Raw genomic sequence first — 23,222 nt, 5'->3', positions numbered from 1 at the left:
ATGTAAAGTGCACATAAAAAGAGTACTGAATATTAGATAAGTGCAAACATTAAAAAAGGAAAAATAAAGAGAAAGAAGAGCCAGCCTAATTAATCAAAATTAACATTAGGGAGTGTGTCCTTTTGAATGGAAAAACCCTCCCATTTTCTTAGATCAGTGGTTCCCAGTCTTTTTAGAGTCTCGACCCACTTTTTGGAACAACAAACATGTGGGACCCACCTACTTTTAAAGGATATAAAGCAGGCTATTTTTTAATGTAACAACAGCATCAAGTCGTAGCATGCCGTCATTTGCAGACAGTATCTTTTACATTGAAATGGCCACTAAATTTGCACAGACATACAGTTTTACTGATAAAACAATATAGCACTCTATATTGCTGTAGGAAGCTGGCTCAGTATCTACTGTACCAAAGTAAAGTATAGTGTGCACAGAGTCCATTGGATCCCCAAAGGTATAGCAGAGGCTCATAATACCTTACTCTCTTTTGTGATCGTGTGGTTGAGCAGTCAGGCTTATCAGAGGTTAGTGTTAAGCATTTGATGGACACACTCAGGCAAGAAATGATGTCACATACTCAAAAACTGAATCCAGACCAATTATTTGTATAAAGTTATTTTGTTCAGTTCACAAAACTTTATTCGGATAAACGTAGTATCCATAAAAGTACGACAATGGTTAACAATGACAGGGAAAAAAGTAACAATACATAATAGTTAGAATTACAGTTGTATAAACACAGTATCATAAAATGTGGATGACAGAATAAAACAAGAGTCCTCAAATAAATATATCACTAATATATAAAACCAATCCAATCGATGGTTAAGAACTGTCCGTGCGTGAATAAAACTCAGTGATTAGACATTGTCTTACGCGTCCTGGTGGCAATTCTCAAAAATGTGCTTAGGCGAAAAACCAGGTCTTAATCATCCAAGGCAAGCATACATGAATAAGCAGAAACCAAACTAATAGGCCTGCTCTTATTAAAAAAATGGGAGAAGCCGCCACTTGATATATTTCATGTAATAGTTGCAGAAAAACAAAAAGTGTTGAATTGATTGGCCACTCACCCAGTCACATGGGCAGGGTAGTGAATCAAGTTTCGGATGATAACCTAATGGGAAACACAAAGCAAATTTAACTGTCCCAGCCCTCAGGCGGAATAAGAGGCTCCTTTCCCACCGACTCATAGGTAAGGTGAGATAATTTGGTAGGGGGTAGCAATGCCGTTCGTAAGCCATGTAACTGGAAACAGTAGGTTTATTTGATTCCGACACAGTTCTTACGGTGCTATATATCGAATAAAGTGCGCTTCTAAGTTCGCTTTTATTTACAGTTTCTGCTTCACTAGGATTTAAGAAAATGCAGCCCTTATTGACACTACATAAGCTTTGATACTCTCCAGATAGCCAAGGAATATCCATCCCCTTCTCACACTTCAAACAGTCTGTTATGATGTTTTGTGTTAAGGTAGCTGCCTGATTCTTCCAGACTGATAGCCAGAAGAGAGCCGGGCGAGCGCGTATAAAATCAGATATATAATTTAAATTCAATTCCCTGTGGCAAATGTATTGTGGGGTCGAGATTGGGATACTCAACAACTTTCTACAAAACCGGTTTTCTTCCTGCTGAATGCAGGAACTATCTGCGGTGCCCCAAATCTCAGCTCCGTACGTAGCCACAGGGACACATTGTAATTTAAAAAAGTTTAAAATAGCTAAAATAGCACCTGTGTTCCTTGGGCGGGGAAAACTAAAAATAGAATTAATAGAAGTTATTTTGTTTTTTATTTCTAGAACCAAGATTTACTTAGTAGCAGGTTAGTTAAACTCTTCATACAATGTTACTTTTCGGAATACAGTGAATAGCTGTTTTGTAGAAACATTCAGATAATTAATTTTGCAGTTGAGTTAATGTTTTGTAAACTGTTCAAAAACACTTGAAATTACTTCATGATTACTTTTCTAGTTTGACATGAAACAAACTCCTACCACAGTTTGAATAACACAGGACATCAGCAAACAGGTTAACTCTTTTAAAAGCACTAAGTTACTTTTGTTGCAGTACAAGAGAGTTAAACAAGATTTTTCAGAGAAAACACACCATTCAGTCCTATGGAGAAAAACGAAGTGTTAAGTTTGCAGGTAAGTAAATAGTTTTAGGAATGGAGTTTTGGGGGGTAGAGCCAAGGTTCAGGTTGGCACTCAAGGGGCACCAACAGCGGCACTAGGGCGGCTAGGTGTAGAGTGCCAATGTTAGCCAAATGGGCTACTTCGGTTGGGGGCTGCTTACGGGCAGGCCACATGGTCTTGGGAGCCAAGCTCCTAGGGTTACGGTGAGGGCAAAGGTGGTCCCAGGCTAGCACCAAGTCCACGCCACCAGAGGCGCAGGGGCGGCCTGGTGCAGAGTGCTCAGGAGGTGTTGGGAGCCCAATGCTTTCCCATGGAGGATGTTTGTTGTGGAAAAAGACTGCAGGCTGGAGCCAGAAGACTATATGAAAGGAACCAATGACTGGAGGATAAGATTGAAAAGTTGCTGGACACCAGGATACAGTTGGTCGGGCACCTCAGGACTCGGGGGCTGTGGGTGCAGGGGTGTCTCTTAGTGTTGGGTTCTTCTCACGGGTTCCAGTCGCGGTCAGGGGGACCCTTCAGGATGAGGCTGCAGGTGTCTAGGAGAAGGGTCAGTCGAGGTCACCCAATGCTGGAACACAGGTCAGGATTGCCACGGGGACCTCGCCGGAGTGTTGGCCCACTCGAACTCGGGCCGTGAGCGTCTGGTGCAGAGTGGTGAGGACTCGCAGATCAGGCTGGATCTGGAGTCCTGGCTTGGGTTGGTGTTGGACAAATGTGGTGTCCACAGGAGATCAGAGTTCTTTGGGAACGCAGGGCAGGTCCCTGGGATTCTGTGCATCACCAAGTAAAGTGTCTTGATTTGTTTTGATCTTCTTAAAATCCATTTCCACCACGTTTCAGAATTACAAAAAAGTTACTTTACTGTTTGCACTTTGCAATCAAAGAAAGAAAAATGAACACTAATTTTCATGTTAAAATAATAAAACAGCCTGACATTTTACCTCTGAAATAGGATACGGCCACAAAAAAGGAGAGCCTCAAAACCGCTGCACAAATAATTGAAAGCAGGTTAATGGATTTGAAGACTAGACTAGATCAGACACAGACTAAGGTAAAAGGTACAAGGAAACACTTGTTGATCTGTGGGTGACAACCGTAATTACTCTTTTAAGTGTGATGAGCAAGAGCATTGTTCACATTGAGAAAATATAGCAATTAGAGGCCTGAAACAAGGTGCAAAGGGGCCAGATCTTGCAGCTTTCATTGTGGGTATATTTTCCACAATACAGTGTGATCAATGCTCACAGGTCACATTACACAGAGTACATAGATATAGACTGAAACAGCCATCCCATGAGGATCTACATAGAGGCATCATTGAAAAATTCCATTACTTCACAGAAAACGTAGAAGTAGTAGTTCTCAGAATAGGAAGGGACACAAGGGAAAGGCTTTCTGTGATATGGAACAGACCAGAGTCAAGCTGGGAGATTAGAAAGGCCAGGAGCCAAGAACAACAAGACTCTCAAAACAAGCATTTGCAATGTAATAGGTCTCGCATTTGAGTTTGAGCTATTGGCATTGTAAATGAAATTGCCTTTTATTTATCTGTTTCGAAAACCTGCAAGTGGTGAGTAAACATGCACTTTGTGTTGATAGTCCTTGCTTACAAGAAGCGAGGCTGGCAGTAACTGCTTCTCTTTTACTGTCAGCCTTGCTTCTCGCTAGCAAGGACTATAAGTACAAAGTGCGTGTTTACACACCACTTGCAGGTTTTCAAAACGCATAAATAAAAGGCATTGTCGTTTACAATCTCAATAGATAAATCTCTCACAAATGTGAGACCTATTGCATTTGTACTTGCTTGTCATCTTTTACCAGATGGAGAGACATGTACAAACTCTGGGCCAAGTAGGTGTGGAAAGTCGGACATGGGGACAGCAATAACAAACACTAATACAAGGTACACCAGAGAAGGTAAACAGAAAAACGTACATACATGGCACCACATGCACTGCAACTGGGTGGCACAAATTTTGCACAAGGAAGGCAGCAGAAAATGCGACAAGGAGAACATTTATACTTGGTAAGGGAATCCTGAGCAATTATACTGGGACTAAGATACCTGAACGTCGAGAGACATGACCACCAGGAAAGCAGACTCAAACACTGCGAAATGTAAAACTAGGGATAGGGAACAAATATGCTGGGATACCAGAGACAAGTTATTTGGGGTGGCAAAAACACTCACTGCACTGCTAAAGAGGTTAGTGTGTTATACAATTGATTAAAAAACTTTTTTAGAGTAGCACAAGAGAGGAGAGATGCTATGGAGGAAGGAAGGAAGGAAGTTAAAGAAATAAAGTGATGGTTAGGGGAAGCGGCTGAGGTAGGGAGAGCAGCAGAAACGTAATTGGATATTGGTCTGGTGGTTATCTTTCTGATAAAGAAAGTGAAATCCTAAATGTCTTTTTTATCTTTGAATATCAGGTTCATATTATGGAAACACTGAGGCTACTACATTAAATTTCTAGTTATACTCTACCTTTTCTTGGAAGACAACGCTTGGCAGGCTATTGCTCATTTTATCACAGGCTTACAAATAGACTGCTACAGCAGGCCAGTTACTTAAAAATGGTCAGTCGGCTTCAGAAGATTCCGAGCTAAGCAGCCAGTACAAAGTTTGTGATTCTAATCCTCTGGAAAAAAATAAGCTGCTAGTGGGTGTATCTATTAAGTCCGAAGAGCAACTAGAATTAAATAATCTTTCCTGAAGCAAATAATCATTGTTAAACATTGCCAACGCGAGCTAAGATTCTCGAGCTATGTTGCTCCCAGGCGCGCAACGCTCATTGGGCTCAAAGGGCTTCAGGCCCCCCCTCCCACCCCCGTTGTGTTTGTCAGCCCGGGCTGAGACAGCTTCCCGGGCACACACAGCTAAACCGGAGTACTTCGCAGGTCTTTAAAAGACCATTTACGAGTTAGCAAGGCTTTGTTGCTTTTCCCCCCTTCTTAGAGCCCCTGCATCTCCACTATGCATATTGCTGGAAGAGTCAGCCCCCCCACCCCCTCCCCAAAATTTGTAGGCATGATGTTGCATGTTGTATCATATATCTAGATGCAATGACAGAAACAGCAAAATACAAGTCGGGCGGCACACTATGCTAAGCACAAATTTTAGCTTATGTGTTTTAAGCCACGCCCTTAATTAGATTGGCCACGCCCCTTCGAGAGACACCCCCCCCCAGTTTTTTTAACCCATTGAAAGCCCTGGATAGCGCAGTTACTTTGAATATTCCGGCAATTGGGACCACAAAGCCACCCATTCCCTGGCCCCTTTTAGCCTTGCCTTTCCTCATTTCCACCTTGTGTTATTTTTTCGTACCGGAACCGAACTGGTTATCACCAATTTGGTGAAAATATGATGAAAGCCATTCATGACGAAAGCCATTTTGGGGAGTAGGCCTCTTGGTTCTGGATATAAAAGTTTTTTTTTTTATTTTATAAAGAGGACTAACAACTGGGGAATATTAAGGTGGACTGTAAATAGTGACTAAAGAACAGAGTGAAAGACCAGCGTATACGTCTTTGTATTATTTCTGCCATGACCGGAGGCCTGCACCTCTTGGATACCCACTTTTGCCCCAAATTATGCGAATGAGCATCATTTTTGGTAATTTCATGTCAGAAGAGTAAGACGTAATTACACTGATAATTCCGGCATAATTAAAATTTCGCTCAGACCTAATACAAATACAGGAAGCCTAGAGAAGCAAGCACAGTATGTCAAAGTTTGCCTTTTGTGTTTTTTTCCCCTCCAGAAAAACAATTCTTACAGAAAAAGCAAAAAGGCCAGTCTGCAGCAAAGAACAACGCGGTATCTGGCACAGGGGTATCAGAGGCAATATACTTTGTATTTCTAGAGTTGTATTTTATTCATGATGTCGATGAGGTTCAATACAGCCAACGCGTTTCGCCCAAGCATGGGCTTCTTCAGGGCAGAGTAAGTGTTGGTTGGAGTGCCTGTGATTACAGACAGTATGTCTAGTCTGTACTGCGGCTGACAAAATACGAGGTAGAGATACCTCTCTGTGAAATGACTGAGGTTATCCAAGATGAAGGAGAAAAAGGGGGTAATCTCCCTCCTTCAAATGAGTCCTTATTAAGGAAAAAGTTACTTCTAAATGCGTGGTGTTCTGTGTTCGGGAAGCCTCAGCGCCGGTTCTTCATGGTTCGCGATTACACACCGATCATACTGTCTGTAATCACAGGCGCTCCAACCAACACTTACTCTGCCCTGAAGAAGCCCATGCTTGGGCGAAACACGTTAGCTGTATTGAACCTCATCGACATCATGAATAAAATACAACTCTAGAAATACAAGCAACGACGTGGACTCACTTTTTACCTAATTCTTGTTGTACATACCCAATTTACACTTTAAAGTATATTGCCTCTCATACCCCTGTGCCAAATCCTTTTAATTTATGGTCATATAGCAGCTGGCCATCTGAGGCGGGCAATATCTAAACACTTCACTGTGTCTTGTCTTGTCAGTGCGGTCTTCTGCAACCCAGCTGCTAGTTTCTCGTATTAGAACAACGCGGTATCTTTTTATGTTCCTTTCACAATCGTTAAACAGGGGTCAGCCTTCAGCGTCAGCCGCGTCCACATGCTCACAAATCCTTGGCTGATGGCTCGACAGAGCGATCAATTGTGAACACAATGAGGGGCCTGTGGGAGAGAATCGAACCATGACGTCGACTCTAACGCCAATTGAAGTCTAACATTAGTGGCCGTGGAATTAATTGCAGTAATAGCCAAGTCTTCCAAGAAGTTATTTATAGACAACTGCACCATTACCATTGACAATCCTTCCAATGTAAGCGTTGGCTTTATATAGTAACATGTCGATCAATGGCTCTTACGAATCTATGTGGGCCCCACATGAGCGCCAGGCTGTCCTACCCAAGTCAGTGCCAGGGAGACATTCAGTATTCAGTCTGTCAAATAACAAGGCCGTCTGTAAAATAACAGGAAAAACATGGCGTCCTGCTGAAAGACGAATGAAGTCACTGCTACCTGATAAGAACTGTGCTGAACGCGCGAGCCGTACGCATGCACATCGCCTGTCTGGGAGCGTGCGTGCACGCCTGTCTGGACATATGCACATCTCCTGTACCCCTTCGCTACCAAAACCGACGACAATAGATCTGGCCAAGGGGACAGCGCATTCGCTGCATCGCTAGGCGAGACCTAAAAAGGGACTCCAAACAACTGCAACAGCAAAGGACCAAAGGGATAGCTGAACCGATGCACATTCTGTATTTCATTGGAAACCTCTTAATGTTACTTCATCCTATGGCCCGATGGGAAACAGCGAAGTGAGGACCTAAGAATTAGAAAAAAAACGTTGGAATGATCTCTCTTGCCTGGCTGCTACACACCCTCCAAGAAATTATCCATATACCTTATCGCCCACATTCTTCTCCACTGTGCAAACAGCAATAGTGAAATTTCTGTTGAAAGGGGAAAAACTATGGATCGCATTTCTCAAAAGACATGCTAGGACTATATGATGGCATACTGGGCATTGCAGACAAGTAATTATACTAGTGGACCAGCAACATCACCCAGATTAATGACTTGCTATTTGCGGACTGTGCAGACCCTGCAATAGCCGTTTAGATCCGTACTCTTGAGAAAAATAATGTGAGGAGTCTTTTATATGGGCCATGTAAATGTCCTAATCGTCCCCAGGTGACCGATACATCCATAGCCTGCTGACCTCGTGTGCTATGGTGGATTAAATGACATAGTGTGCTTACTGGGGAAATACCTCTGACTTCTGGAACATGGCTACAAAACACTGGGACCCTGATGAGCTTTCGGTGTTTGTATAGCATGGGAATTTCTAAGCACAGCGACATCTGGGACGGCAGTTCCATATGTACATTCTAACACATCAAAGACACGTATGAAATGGACAGATCACAATTTTATCGTTACCTCCAAATGCGACATGCCCTCCAGCAGCATCGTGACAATTTACAGCCGTCTCAGTGTGTAACCACCTAGAGGCCCATGTTACAATGGCACTCTGAGGTTGGAAATGGACCTTACTGATATACAGTTCGCTAGCAAACAATACCCTGGACCCCATCACAGCAGTGAAGAAGAGTTGATAGTGATGTGGGCAGCTTGGAGGAGAATTGGGTAGAAGCGTGGATGGCCCCTAGAGTTCTCCCCATCTCCATGAAACTGAGACTGATTAATCTCCGATTCCTACAATGGGTGTACTACAGCCCATCACGACTGAGTAAAATGAAAGGTGGCCTAGAACCACACTGCCTGAGATGCAGGCTGGCGGTGGGGCTTTTCTTTAACATCATTTGGGAATGTCCCATGATACAAAGGTACTGGCATAAGATATGTGATCTACTGTCCTCGGTGGTAGAGAGGCCAGTGATGCCAGAGTCCAAAATGATGCTACTGGGACTGATGGAAGAGTGGGGAACAGCAGAAGCATTAGAATCTTGGTGGCCGCGGGCTGTTTCCTCACCCAAAGCGATATGGCCTGGTATTAGAGGACTGAGCAGGCACGTCCAGTGAGGGTTTGGACTAATGGTATGAACTAATGCGCCAAGGCCGAGGTATAGGTCTACAAATCGTGGGATTGCCCTAAGAAAACATAGTGAGATCTGGGGCGCCTGGACAGCCTATTCCACAAACTTTGATACACGTCTGATTTATAGATCAATATTCTTAATATGCTTATGTTGAGGTGGGGCAAGAGTTGGGAGGTGCCACGGACATCACGATTTGTTTAATGAAAGTGAACAATTACTATGTTGTAAACCAAATGAAAAGAGATGGGGAAAAAAAGAAAAACTTTGGTGAGGAGAAGCTGAGAGTCAGGTAGGGATGGAGGTAGAAACAAGTTTATAAGGTAAGTGGTTGGAGGAGAGGATCCGAGGATGCTCAGAGCATTCACACTCCAACCCAAGTAGGTAAAGGGTGACTTTCTAAAAGTTACTTTTTAAAAATATATATTTAGTTTTTTAACGACTTCACCATTAAAATGCATTTGTAATAACTGTTAAATAGTTGTTTAATTATTTGTTTTAGCTAGCCCCAAACTCCAGGTAACAGTATTAGTGTTTTAATCTGTATTTTCTACATAGGACAGCTAGGCCTGCCACAGTGAAGATCGCCTTTTCAGCCTTGTCACTGTACAGACATGGTAACATTAATTCTACATGTCCCGCCTTTAAGTACTATAGACCTTGCCTTGTGGGCTGTAAGGCCTACCTACCTAAGGATGACATACTAATATTTAAAGGGAAGATTTTTACCTGTCAAAAAGGGCTTATTTGAAAAGGTTACACTGCAGCTGTCAGGCTACTCAAGGTATTTGTCTGGCCATGTTTGCATTGCCACTATAGCGGATGGCACTGTAGGTGCTGCAGTTCATTAGTGGCATTTAATTTCCAGGCCCTGGGTGGACTTTTTACACCATATATTAGGCTTTTACTGGCAAATTATATGTCCCAATAAGTAATAAGCCAATTTAACCAAGGTTAAAGAGGGAGTACATGCACTTTACTACTGGCAAGCAGGAGTAAAATGCATAAAGTACTAAATCGAGCAAAGATATAGGGTCCAGCAAAAGGCAAAATATCACGGGTGATCACGCAGAAAAGCCAGATTTCCTACACCCCACCTCACATTTTAACTTCACCCCATGTTACACATAGGCCTATTTAATAAATGGTATGTGGGATATTGTATTTATCCAACCTTTTCCACATAGGTTCAATTAAGTAGGTCCAGTTAGACTAGAGGGTACGTCTATGCTATGTGTAAATAAGACTCTGAGTAAGTAACACAAATCAATTTGAGAAGCGACTTAAAGAGAAGCTATTCTTCTTTATTAGTACTCCAGTCAGAGAGTTTCAAAATGATATGCATTTATGCTGGATTTGGCCTTTTCTTTATGAGTTCCCTATAAGCAGATGGGAGAGAGATTTGAATACGGAAATCACATCGGGGGTGAGGTTAGATATCCATAAAAGCTCAATGTTCGAAAAAGGAGAGAGGCGCACTATAAATATTATTTGCTTAGTACCTTAAACCAATAAGAACTGCATCATGTGTATCCAGCTGCTGGTCCGAACTGCTGGGGTGTCATAATGAATATATAATGGGAATGCCCACATATTTCTCCATAGCCCCCCCATTTTTTTTTTTTTAAAGAGATCCAAAATCTCTAAAAGATATTCTAGGTTAACCTCTTGATTTTCATCCACGCTTTCTACTATAAGGGCTCGTACCACCCAGTTACTAAAACCTCGTCAGGTTGGACTGGTTTTGGGCTAGCAATGTCTGGGTGCAACAAAGGTAGCTATTGACTTTATGTGGAAGAAACCAGACTCCCTTGATGACTGATTGACATCAAATACTGGAATATATTAATGATGGAATGATTAACTAGTAATCTGCAAGGAAGGCAAACAGAATTAGATGAAATTTGGGGTCCTCTAATAGCATACAGTTCACAAACTTTGCATGCTTTTCCAGATAGAGAGCAATGTAACTTTTGTGTGAATGAGAATAGCTTCACGTTAACAAGCCGAGAGGTATATGTTGTACCTTTTGTCCTCCTTTACATTTACATTCAAGTCGGAGTCTCTTTTCAAAGAGTTACGTCATGGGTGGTATTTTCTCCCTGATAAGGTTGGAATGTCAAGGCCTGAAGCTCCATCTTGAAAGATTGGTGGATTTGCAGTCTTGTGATTGGGTGTATGGCGTTCCAGGTCATGGGAGAAGTTGTTGAAAAGGTCTGTTATTATTTAATTTCTTGTAGGCAGGGATGTGAAGCCAGAGTGCTCCTGCGCATTTGAAAAAGGGTAGCTCTCCTGAGATGGTTAGTTTTTGGGACAGGTACTTGGGCGTGCCTTTGTCAGATAGCCTTATGCGTGATGTTGGCAAGTTTTAACAGGTTTCTTGCTTCGATTAATGGCCAATTGAGTAAGATAAACAAAGGATGAATGTGGTTGAATTTCCTTCTCCGTGTTCTGATTCTGGTTGCTGCATGGAGCATTGCTTTGAGAGGAGCTAGTTTGATCTTGGGAATTCCACTTTGAAAGGAATTGCCATAATCTGATGTTTAAACCTCGAGAGCTTGTTTCACCTGCTTGAAGTTGTCATCCGCGCAGAGTAGTTTAATATAGCCTTATAGCCCGCCGTAGCGGGCTATACCGGCTATTAAAGGCCCGCTGCAGCGTTAAAGGCCCGAGCCGAAGGCGAGGGACTTTAACAAGGTAGCGGGACTTTAATAGCCTGTATAGCCCTGCCAGGAAGGGCTATAAGGTGATTAGAACATCCTGCCACTAGAGGGCAGAATGTTCTAACAAATGAAACAAAGACCTGTCGAAGCTCGAGGGGATTTAAACACCCTCGAGCTCCGAGAGGCCTTTGTAAGACATTGGAATGTTGCTCAGGGCCTTTACCGGCCCGTAGAAGCAGGGAGAACTCCTTTGTCTACAATGGAGCGCCCAACATTCCAGTGTTCGAATTCCTTTTAGTAGTGCCAGTTTATACTGAGCTCCGTTAGCAAGTGCATTTGTGTGCCTGTAGGTGTAGATTTCTGTTCACTTGTTGAGCCATCTCTGCATGTGAATGGAGAAATTTGGGAGCGCAATCTTTAGAAATTCCATTTGAAAGCGTTGAGTATAAGGTGCTAATAGGTTATCCAGGCTTGCATTTCTAGGACTGTTTGAGCTACATAAGTGAAGATACTTTCATGTAGAGCGGAGTATTATCAGTATACAAATAGTATGAAATATTTGTTACTAAGCAGTGTGGGTAGGGATTCCACGTACACATTGGAAAGTGCTTCTGATAGTAAGTTACCTTGTGGAATTCCTTGGCGTAACATTGAGGTGTTTGATACTCAGTTGACTATCTATATTCTTTGTCCTATGTCATGCAGATATGGTGTCAACCAGTTAAGGACTGTGCTGTCCATGCTCATCCTTACTCTTTTTTCTTTTATAACCTATTTTATTGTTGCTAAACATGTCCACAAGAAACAATACACCAGCATTTACTCAATAGCACCAAAATACATATTTCATAATAGAGAGTTACATGTCCACACCATGATAATCATCCCACTTTCCCCAAACCTTCTCATGCTTTTGCAGACAGCCTCGTGCAGCGTAGATTGGCTTCTCCAGCTGCGAGCTCCAGTCCAAGCCCACCCTCCACTCCGCCAGGAAGGGGACTCATGGGAAGTTCCACCTTCAGGCAATATCCTGTTAGGCAACCATAGAGGCGACCCTAATAAACGTACTGTGGGCCTCCAAGATCGTCCATAATGCCTAATATGGCCACTCTGAGAGAAAGATCAAGGGGGCGTCCTAGCACCTCTTAGAGTTCTTGCTATATCCTCTGCCAGTAGGGTATCATTGCAGGGAAAGCCCAAACCACGTAGTAGAAATCAGCATCGGGTGCAGAGCAAGGAAGCATGTAGGCCGGGGGATTCTACCAGCTCAATGGAGTTGTCTCAGGGTAATGTATGTCACGTGGAGTTAGTTCAGTTGCATCATTCGGAGGCGCATGGAGATGGTCAGCGCATGTGGGGCTAGTCTAGCTTCTCTCCAGTCTGCTTCATCCGGTTCACGGACTCACCCCTCCCAGTGGTGTTTAAGCATATCAAAGAGGCTTGGGAATTGGCAACAAGGGAGTGGTAAACTTGGTAGATGGCGCCCTTGGCAGTACGTCCTGTCAATAGTCTCGCCTCAAGAGGATTGAACACAGGGATTTTGATGTTTGGGGGGGGGACATTGGCAGGGAGGGCATGACGTAATTATAAATACTTATGAAATTGCATCTAGGTAAAATGATATTGGTCTTGTAACTCCTGGAAGGTCAGTATGTGGGTCCCTGACCACCCATCCCCAAGAACCGTGAGGCCTATAGAATTCCATTTATTGGAGCCCTGCAGGCCCGCCATGTGATTTAGCCACCTCCCTTTCCAAGAAGGGTTAGTCCCGTTCGTTGAAGTCCAAGCCCAGAAATCGAAAGGAGGATCTTCAGCTCAGGGAGACCACTCTGTAATTTATGGGCGGGTCTGGGGTATTGGCACGCCATAGTAGAGAGAGTCTCCCTCTGTAAGTCGGGTCATCTCAGCCACCACTAAACCAGTCGTTGATAGTGATAATTTGCAAAGCTCTGTAGTGTCATTGGAGATCAACCATCCCCAGGCCTTTCTCATACGGGGACTGTCGGCCATTGGCAAAAGCAATATGCGCGTGGCGGCCAGACCATAGAAACGAGCGAAGAATGGAGTTGAGGATATGAAACCAATGGCTTAGGATCAGAAGTGGGAACTGCTGGTAGGCGTGTCGGAAATAAGGTAAGATTTTCAGCTTAAAAAGGACTATGCGACCCAAGATGTGGAGTGGGAGTTGTGGCCATCTCCGGATGTCACGTTTCATCTCAACCACCAGGTGTGCCAGATTGAGATGTCTACTACTTTCTGGTAGAAAGATATGGATCCCTAGGTACTTTAAGGAGCGACGGTCCACCGTAATATCAAATAGTCAGGAGTGGACACTCGCATCCCCTTGGATTGGGGTCAATAAGGATTTAGATCTGTTCATATGGCAACCGGAGGCCTCCTCTTAAAGATCGAACAGGATGAGACACTGAGGCCCCAAGGTTTGTGGTTCATCTAGGAAAAGCATGACATCCACCGCAGAGCGTGATTCTCTGTTCTGGCTCATCATCCTAAGACCACCCACGAAATTGGACATCGCAGCTAAAAAGCTTCGCTAGGGGCTCGATCACTAAGATGAACAGTAGAGGGGAGAGAGGGCAACCCTGGCAGGGGCCTCTGCGAGTAGGGAATGGGGCGGAAAGGGACCCATTAACCTGGACTTGCACATGGGGTTAGCAATAGAGGATCCCAATGATTATACATAGATAAGCCCCCAGCACGTTCCAGGACATTATATAGGAAGGACCAGTTTACTATCTTTCTCCAAATCTATTAGGAGCGACACGATGGTGGCGAGAGAGCGCCACTTGGAACCTACTGATGCAGTGCGGAGTACCTCACCCCGGCATAAATCCGCATTGGTGATATTTCATCAGGTATGGGAGGGAAAACTGCAAACGGTTGGCAAGGATTTTTCCTAAGGTTTTAACCTCAGAATTGATTAAGAAAATGGGCCTATAAGAGGAGCAGCGGTCGCTTGCTCTTTCTTTTAGGATATTTATTACTAATGTTTGTCTTCACAGATCTTTTCTTTGTATCTGTGAATCCTTGAAGCCTCTGCTGAGAGCTTCCCCGTCACCTGATTGTCTTGTATGTATTATTTTTTTAAAGAAATGTTTAGTTCCAGTTGGAAGTCATTGATTTTTGGGGAAGGTTGATGCGAGAAGGCAGACAGCAGCCAGTGTTACTCTTTCAGGAAGTCACCCTTGGGAACCAGTGCATGCCTGGCATCATTTAGTATTGGAATGTCGAAAGTAAGTTAAGGAGATATGACGTGCATTCTGCAGATATTCCAATTCATGCCGCATGATTTACCTTTATTGGATTAATTGGGTGACACCATTAGATTATTTTTCCATTATATTTTAGTTCAGGTTTATTAATCTCTTCTAGAGGTTAGCTAGGGACTTAAACGGCAAACTTTAAAATTGTTCTCAACTCAACTTTGCGTCAAAATTACATGCTCCTTTCTGGTACGTTCTTCTAGAACAGTAAGCACAGTCTACAGAATTCATATGATCTGTAGTAAAAATATAGTTAATCTAAAAGGGACTTTAAATATTTATGTAATTTTACGAAATAATGTGTTATTTAGTGATCCCTCCACTGCGTGATTTGTTGTACGTTGTGTGCTGAAACTCGTTAATTATTGCACAGTCTGCTTCAAGAATATTTTAACTTGATCGCAATCTCTATGTTTTGCTTGCATGGAGCTGCGCATAAATAGTTTGGTGGTGTTCTGTCGATTAGTTCTGCGCTTCCCAATGTTGAGTCGTCCATTACGTTGTGACTATCCAGCAGTGGGAGCACAGTAAACTAGTACAAACCACCTTTATCTTTACAACTCTGATGCATAGGCAGGGCTCTCATTGGGGACTTCTGAAAATATTTAGAAATTTTGCACTGCTGCTGCTTATGCCTGGGTGACAGCTGGAGTTTTCTTGTGGCAATAATTTTGCTGCTTGGTGAGGTTGTACATACGCTCTAAAATTTTACAAAAATATATACCATAACATTTACTACAGTGAAATTTGCAAAGATAGTTAATTGAATGCAATACCATCCACTCCAGGGCAAGTGGCCAAGCATTTTATGCGTGTGTATTTGGCACTGTGAATATATCTACATACACGTTGCAAAGGCATCATACTATTTCAGGTCAGTTCAGTCTTTTTAGTGATTATGGGCTCAGCACAAGTAAAATTACTGAGCAAAATTAGCTAAACCTTAATTGGTCGGCAGTTTTCTAAATGTTTATTGTACAGATCTTCCTTTTGCAAAGTGTGCTTGTATGTGTTCTATATAGATGTGTTGCTTCATTCAAATGGCATTGATTTATGGAAGTATATATAGCATTCAATTACGTATAACGTGTTCAGTGTTTTGTTATCAAACCCATTTTTTCACTGATCATCCCGATCCCAATTTAAGATGAAATTGCACATGGTGCTCATTAAGTGGTTTGTAGCGCCCTGTGGGTGATGTGAGAGCGAAGTAGACTCCAAGAGAGTCTGACCACTGCTCAGCAGGGCTGTTCACTTTGACCTGGCCGGTGAAGCATGCTTCCTAGCCATGGTTCCTAGCTCTTGATGCCATTTCTGTTGCCTTCTTTGTTCAGGGTTCTCTGCATCTTGAAGCATCTTGACTTGTGGCCATCCAGACCTTGGCTCTTCAAATGGAATCATTGGGGTAGCCACTCTGATCACACGTGCAAAGCTTCTTACCTCATTCAAGTGGACATTTTGTTAACTTCTGATAATGTATTGTGTCCCCTGCAGGTTTTTGCCTTTGACCACTGTTTCTGGTCCATGGATGAATCAAACACTACGAAATATGCAGGTGAGTCCATTATTTTGGTAATGTCAGTCTTTAGGGTGGTTTAGTTCTAGCGGACTGGCAAATTGTACATGATACTTTTTCTACGTTAAAATAGCCTTTTTCTCTTACCAAACACAAATGATGACAACCCCCAATCCCTATTGGAGGCTCTTGTGGGATAGCAGATATTCATTGACTAGCTTGCTTGGTTATTAGAGCCCCTCCGATAGCAATATTTGATGGTGTAATCTGTTACATTTAAAAACGCTGGCCATTAGGTATGATAAGTGCCTTTTAGAAAATGCAGTTCTGCAGATGCAACGTTTTCTGAGTAGCTTGAATTTGCCACACTAGTCCAGAAATTCAACCTTTGCTGCATAAAAGATTTTACCAAATGTGTGTTCTAGCTCAAACATATGAAATCTTAATTAAATTGTTACTCACGGACTGCCGGTCCACGCTGAACACGTTTCACAATTTAACCAGCCACATTCATGTGCTGATTGCTTTAAATAACCATTCTAAGTGATGACGATTTTGCCCAGTTAGTGTGAATATCCTCAAAGGGATGGACGCTGGGAATGACTTTTATCTGCAACAGGGAACAAATTCTGCAAGTATATATAAAAATGTATTTTAAATATGCGTGTGTAAAAATTTATAATAAATCCTTCCTTGTCGTGCCTATTAAAACGGATTCCTTTGACACTCTTCTCGCAACTACAGTCAATTCATCCTGGCATTCAGGCTCTAAAAGGGTTAGAAACATGTCGCATCTCATAAGACCCCATTTCTTGGAACCTAATGCATCTCTGGGTGAGACGCACACAATAGATATGAAATGTATCATCCTGTTTTGCAGAGCTGCTTTTTAACGGAGCTAGGTGCTGCATAATTGTAATTTCCTTTGTACTTTATTTAGTTAACCCTGATGCGTAACTTGCCCTCCGCCACCATATACGTGCGATGTGAGGTTTTACAATAGCAAACAAAGCGCTGAACAAGTAGTGTTACGTAGTTTATTCACTGCTTTCCTTTGGCTTCTCTGGATCACAGATGCCTCTCTTCAGTCTGCACTTATGTTGATGAGATCGAGCTATATTTGAACAACCTGGTGCTGGATCCTAAGGCGGCATGACTTTTTGTACATTACATATTTGATTAAATATACATTCATTGCTGGTGATGGTTTGATGACAACAACAACAAACGAAACACTCCATGATCTGCTGTCCTTTATCTTGTGTGCTGCAGAAATCCACTTTCGTGTTTCTGAAAGCGGTAAGTGAGCAGTTAAACCAATACATTTGGTGGAGGATTAATACATTTTCGCTATTGGTTTTAGAACTCATGTTCCAGATGGACACAACCAGACCATGTGATAAAAATCAGCCGAAGCCCGCCCGCATCGTGTGCAGTCCGGGGAGGGGTGCAGTCCCGCCCCTATGTGGCGCACAGGTGTGAGGTAGGCCATGTGCAGATAGTAAAGTTCAATGAGACGGAGTTTAAAGGCGGTCGTAGGTGTTTTGGGAGCCATAAGGGCATCACGCCAATCTGCTTCTTCTAAGGGGCCCATCCAACCCTCCCAGCGGGTCCGCAGCGGATCCAGGGTAGTGGGGCCATTGTTCACTAGGGAGCGGTATATCCGGAACACCCCACCTCTTCCCAGGTTTCCCATCATAACCTGCGCCTCCAAGGGGATAAACTCTGGCAGCGACGTACCTGGTGGGATAAGTACGGTGAGGGCGTGGCGGAGCTGTAAATACTTATAGAATTGGAAGGTGTGAAGGGAATGGCGCTGCTGTAGATCAGGGAAGGCCCTGACGTGATCCCCCACCCAGAGATCCCCCAAGGAGTGAGATTCCGACGTCATCCCACTGCCGAAAGCCCGGGAGGGTCGATGCCTCTCGCAGCCACGTGCCCTGCCACAGAGGTGTAGGTTGAGTGAGTCGCTTGTCCCAGGCCTGTATCACAGGGCGGAGCGCCAGGCCACTAGGACCGCTCTGGTGATTGGTGGGATCACATGCGGTATCGGAACCCCGTATAAGTAGACTTGGATTTGCGAGAAGTCCAAAGTTCTAAGTTCAGTCCGATTGGCCGGGTCAGACCACCCCCCAGTGAACCAATCCTGGATGACGAAGAGTTTGGTATCCAAGTAGTAGAGGTGGAGATTCGTCATACCCATGCCCCCGTCAAAGGGCGGGATGCTGCAGCGAGCCAGGGCAATACGCGGCCTCCCATCCCCCCACAGAAACCTTGTAATCACCCCATCAAAGTCTCGGAACCAACTACCCGGGAATTGAAAGGTGCTATTATGAATGATGTATAGGAAGCGGGGAAGGATCATCATTTTAAAAAGTGCCCCTCTTCCAAGGGGTTAAACCGGTAGGGTTTGCCAGCGCTTAAGATCATTTTTGGCTTTCATGACCAAAGGGGTAATATTGAGCGCCCATTCCAGCTCCAGGATCTCACCCAGATCCCAAGGTATTTGAACAATTGCCTCTTGAGAGAGATATTAGACTGCCAATCAAAGCAAGCCCTTGAAAGATGAAGGGGGATCAGAGTGGACTTAGCCGGGTTGAGTTGCAGGCCTGAGACATTCTCGAAGGCTCGGAGCACCTCCAGACAGCGGGAACCAAAGCATTTCAGGTCTGCCAAGTAAAGCAGGAATTTGTCCGCATATAGGGCGATTTTGTCCACTTGGGGTTCCCAGGACCAGCCCTGGATTTGGGAGTCGTTTCTTATGAGGCAGGCCAGAGGTTCCATCGCCAGCGCAAATAAAAGGGGTTAGAGGGGGCCCCCCTGACGCGTGCCCCATCGGATTTGAAATGCTTCTGAGAAGGCACCATTGGTAAGGACCCTGGCTTTGGGGTTGGAATACAGGACACGGATGAGGCGACGGAAATTGGGGCCGAATCCCATTGTCATGAGGACGTCCTCTAGGTATTTCCAGTCAACCGTATCAAAGGCCTTATCAAAATCTACAAGTAACAGCGCCAGGTACGGTGTTAGGCTGTGGCGGTGAGCCAGGGCGAGATGGAGGCGTCTTATGCCGTGTCGGGTGCCACGTGCCGGCACGAAGCCACATTGGTCCGGGTGGACCAGCTTGTGTAAGAGGGGACGGAGACTTTGGGCCAGGGCTGTGGCAAAAATCTTCATTTCCGTGTTGATTAAAGGGATCGGACAGTAGTCCGCACAAGAGGAAGAAGGTGGCTGGGTCTTCGGGGTTACCACGATAGTAGCCACGTCGGTCTCAGGGGGATTGCCGTACATTTATGGTACTGCTGCACTGAGTTTAAACATTAACGATGGTTGTCGTGACGCCTTACGGTAAGGGTCGATGTAACCCGCAGTGAAGCGGTTATAACAGAAAACAGTGCAGAATTGGTCAGTGGTAACCTTTTATCCTTGGGAGTTACTCGTCTTTAATGGTAAAGCTTTAAATATAATGAATGGGTCTGTGATAGTCCTATGTTGTGGAAGCAATGTGCAGCCAGACGTACCATCTTCCGTGGTTTTTCTGACCAAGCCCTCTTCCACACTTCCAGAGGAGCTCTGTTCTGACGAGAGTCGACACCATTACGTTTAAACACATTTTCACTGGTCCTGATCTAGCACACATGCATGCAGGTGCACTGTCCCAGCTTGTGATCCTTTTATGAAACCGAGAGGAGCAAACGTGTTGTCTCTAATGTCATTGTCGACATGGATGTTTCTGCTCCTAACAGCAAATATATGCTTCACTTACAATAAATAACAAACACGAATAGGCAGCCAATACATTAACACTCCCTTTACAAGCACAACTATAGGAGCTGTTAAGCTGAACAATTGTGTGATGTATTCAGAGGATGCTGGGAGATTTTAAGCAACTTTCCAAAAATGTAAAATTTCCTGCAACATTTCTTGATGTTATTGAATGCCCATATCCGCTAGTTACAAGACCGTGAAATACACAATATATTTTTCTACTGGGCAATGCCATGTCTTTGTAGAAGTCCGACTGTTAGAAATAATTATATGGAAAGCACCAATACCTACATTAAAAAAAAAAAAAAACAATGTACTAATAGCACAATCTCTGGCAATCTGCGGTTCCATATTGTACGAAGTTAAAAAGCAAACATGTTTATGCTGCTTGTTCTTTTGTAGACGCACGTCCTTTCATAAAAGGATAGTGGGTAAAGGGCCTTTTCACTTATCTTCTGATCAAAGTTTAATTAATAAATGCGTGGAGGGCATGTGTTAACTACTTTAAAGAATACAATACCTATCCCTCAGCCAGTAAGTAGCTCAAGGAATAAAATAGCATAAACACTATGTAGTGGTGTGCCAGTGTGCTAACTACGCATTTCACCGCATATCCAATACATTAAAGCACGTGTCTGAAGTATGGCAGGGTTGTTAATTCTATTATGATGCCGCATAAATAATCTGGTGATAGCCATGCCAGACTGCCTGGAATGCTCCCAGATGTGAAGGAAGTAGGCCAGAGCTACTCTGTGTCAAAAAGGGGTGATGCACCGTTCAGGGTTCTTTCGAGGTGTTGCTTCAGGCTACTTATTACTTTCAGTTTAGTGATATTAAAGAATCCGAACCAGGCAGTAGGTATTCACCAAGTTACAGTTCCTGGGGTGAGGAAATTCTCGCATTTTCTGAGTATTAAGGCTAGTCTCGCCACCTGGCCCCACAGCACCAAGCCAGATCTCTAAGAACCAGTTGGAAGGTTATTAGTTTGTTCAAAGGTTTTTCCATTTTAAGAGCGAGATTTTCTATCAGTTATGTGGCAAATTCATATTTTAGTTTTGATCGTGTTTTAATACATGATTTTATACATGTCCCTCTGTACATATAAGCTTAACGTGTTTGCGATTGCCTCAGCGCAATGCTAGACGTCCGCACAGACAGCCCCAGTCTGCAAGCAGGTGCACTGCAGCCGCCATGTTTGGTGGTTGCGGTCGATATGTATTATGCAAACCACTAGGACAAGTGTCCGGCAGTTGAGTCAGCACTACTTTTCCTGCCATATTCCGCAGGCAGCAGTTGGCGTGTGCTGGTGGTTTGTGGGTTCACACGCTACGTACATGAAAGCATTGCTCGAGCATGTCTGCTGCGTGATAATGGCACACCAGAGTCTTGTTAATTTTCTTTCGCTTTGATTCTTTTACGAGTCTTGAGTCTCAGAGCTTGACATACCCTACAGTGTCTTAAAGCGAAAAAAGGAAGCGGCGCCATGGAGGTTTACACAGCTTCAGATGTGTTTGTAGTGATGTCACAGCAGAGCACAAGGGAGTAGACAGAAAATTAAAATACCCCCCCCCCCCAACTTCGAACCAAAGCTCTTATGGCATCAAGCAAATGCTTGCCTCGCCCATCCAAGCATCTATCCATTCATCCTTCCATTGATCCTTCCATCTACCTGTTGATATCCACAGTTTCATCTTTACATTTTGTCATCCCTTCATTCTTTCATCTATAATTCCGTCGTTCTGCCCTCCCATATCCAAATCTATGCATCCGTACACTTTCTCACTGATCCTTTTCTGTATCCACTCTTTCACTCATCCATCTTGTCATCCATCCACCCATCCTTGCACTCTATCGATCCATCCTCATTCATTATCCATCCTATCACTCAGCCATCCAATCATTCATCCTTTTACTCTTCCTTTCACCGAGTCACTTAAAATCCATCCATTTACCCTTTCACTCATCCATCCACTTACTTACCCATCCATGCTTTCACTCATCCATTCACACATCCACCCTCCCTTTCACTCATCCATCTATCCACCCTCCCTTTCACTCATCCATTTATCCACCCTCCCTTTCATTCACCCATCCATCCTTGCATTCACCCATCCATCCTTGCATTCACCCATCCATCCTTTCATTCATCCATCCATCAATATATCCATTTCACTCACCCATCCATCCTTTCATCCAATTTTAACTTTCATCCATCCTTTCTTTCATCCATCCATCATTGCTTCCATCCATTCTTTTTAGGTTGAGGACCGTCCGGTCTGCCGAAGGCAGAACCGGAAGTCGGAGATTTAATGTTTCTGAGAGTGGCTCTTTAGCCCGCCTCTCTTTTTGCCTCTCCTCCATTGGCTGGCTTCCTAAACGGAGGCCAGCCATTGGAGGAGAGAGCCGTCCCTCCAAATAGGCTCCGTCTTTTTCAGATTCGGGGGCGTGTTCCCTGCTGTTTTTTCCACTTTTTAGCCACGCCCTTTTAGAACAGCAGGAACACGCCCCCGAATCCGAAAAAATTTCGAAGCTTCCATCCGCCATTTTTTTGCTGTCGTCTGGCCGCGCCAGAGCGATGCGATTATCGGTGTCAGGGCTCGCGCAGCGTCACATTTAAGTACAGCCAGCTTGTAAAAATAACTAGACCGCGCCATCAACAGGCAGGCGGTGACTGTCAGAAGCTGGACTACGATCAGGTCAGGTTCCCTCTTAATACCTATGTAGAGAACATGTGTTGTTACCTATGAGAGATCATAAGAGAAGGAGGGTTTGAAGCGCACGCCACTGAAGGAGTGACTCACACAGGGCGAGTGATGTTCACAAGGAGAGGCCAAGGGTTGAGTCCTGGACACTCTGCTCTTTTACCACTTTAGATATGAGTTCCTCCACAGAGGCCCTAAATAGCATAAGTAAATCCGGTCGGACAGGTATGTGTCTGTCCATCGGTCGGTTTGTCATCTGTCTTTGCGTGTGTGTGTGTCTGTGTACCTCCATTTGTGTTGTGTCTGCATAGGTGCCTTGCTTGTCTGCTAACGCGTTCATGGGTACCTTGCACGTCTATGTTGTGCACACCATTGCCTTTATGCCATTAGCCCTATGCAGTGCTTTAAATGGGCCGGGACTCATCGGTACCCAGTACCGGCAGTTCTGAATGACCCACCCTTCAGTACCGGAGCTTGTCCTTAGCTAGGGAGAGTACCGACACTGATGGACTGCAGGGCGGTGGGCTTGGCAGGATCGGGTTAGGTACGTATGACTACCAGCGCAGGCGCCTCTCTGCTCCCGAGGGA

The 23,222-nt window shown here is 44.1% G+C and overlaps 1 protein-coding gene across 6 annotated transcripts in view; it reads left to right on the top strand.

Annotated features, from left to right (window-relative positions):
* Positions 1–23,222, top strand: part of KIF13A (kinesin family member 13A) — a 758,668-nt gene that overhangs the window by 287,892 nt on the left and 447,554 nt on the right. For 5 of the 6 annotated variants that reach the window (XM_085607090.1, XM_085607089.1, XM_085607087.1 and 2 more), the window contains exon 1: positions 16,147–16,203. In XM_085607090.1, coding sequence (XP_085463216.1) covers positions 16,173–16,203 — 31 coding nt within the window. In that variant the 5' untranslated portion in view covers positions 16,147–16,172. Of the gene's footprint in view, positions 1–16,142; positions 16,204–23,222 lie in introns of those variants that run through there. The other variant, XM_085607091.1, reaches the window with a different exon arrangement.

Source organism: Triturus cristatus, chromosome 5_2 (assembly GCF_964204655.1).
Source record: "Triturus cristatus chromosome 5_2, aTriCri1.1, whole genome shotgun sequence".
Classification (NCBI taxonomy): domain Eukaryota; kingdom Metazoa; phylum Chordata; class Amphibia; order Caudata; family Salamandridae; genus Triturus; species Triturus cristatus.
The sequence above is the reverse complement of the archived record's forward strand: the minus strand, read 5'-3'. Positions and strand labels throughout refer to the sequence as shown.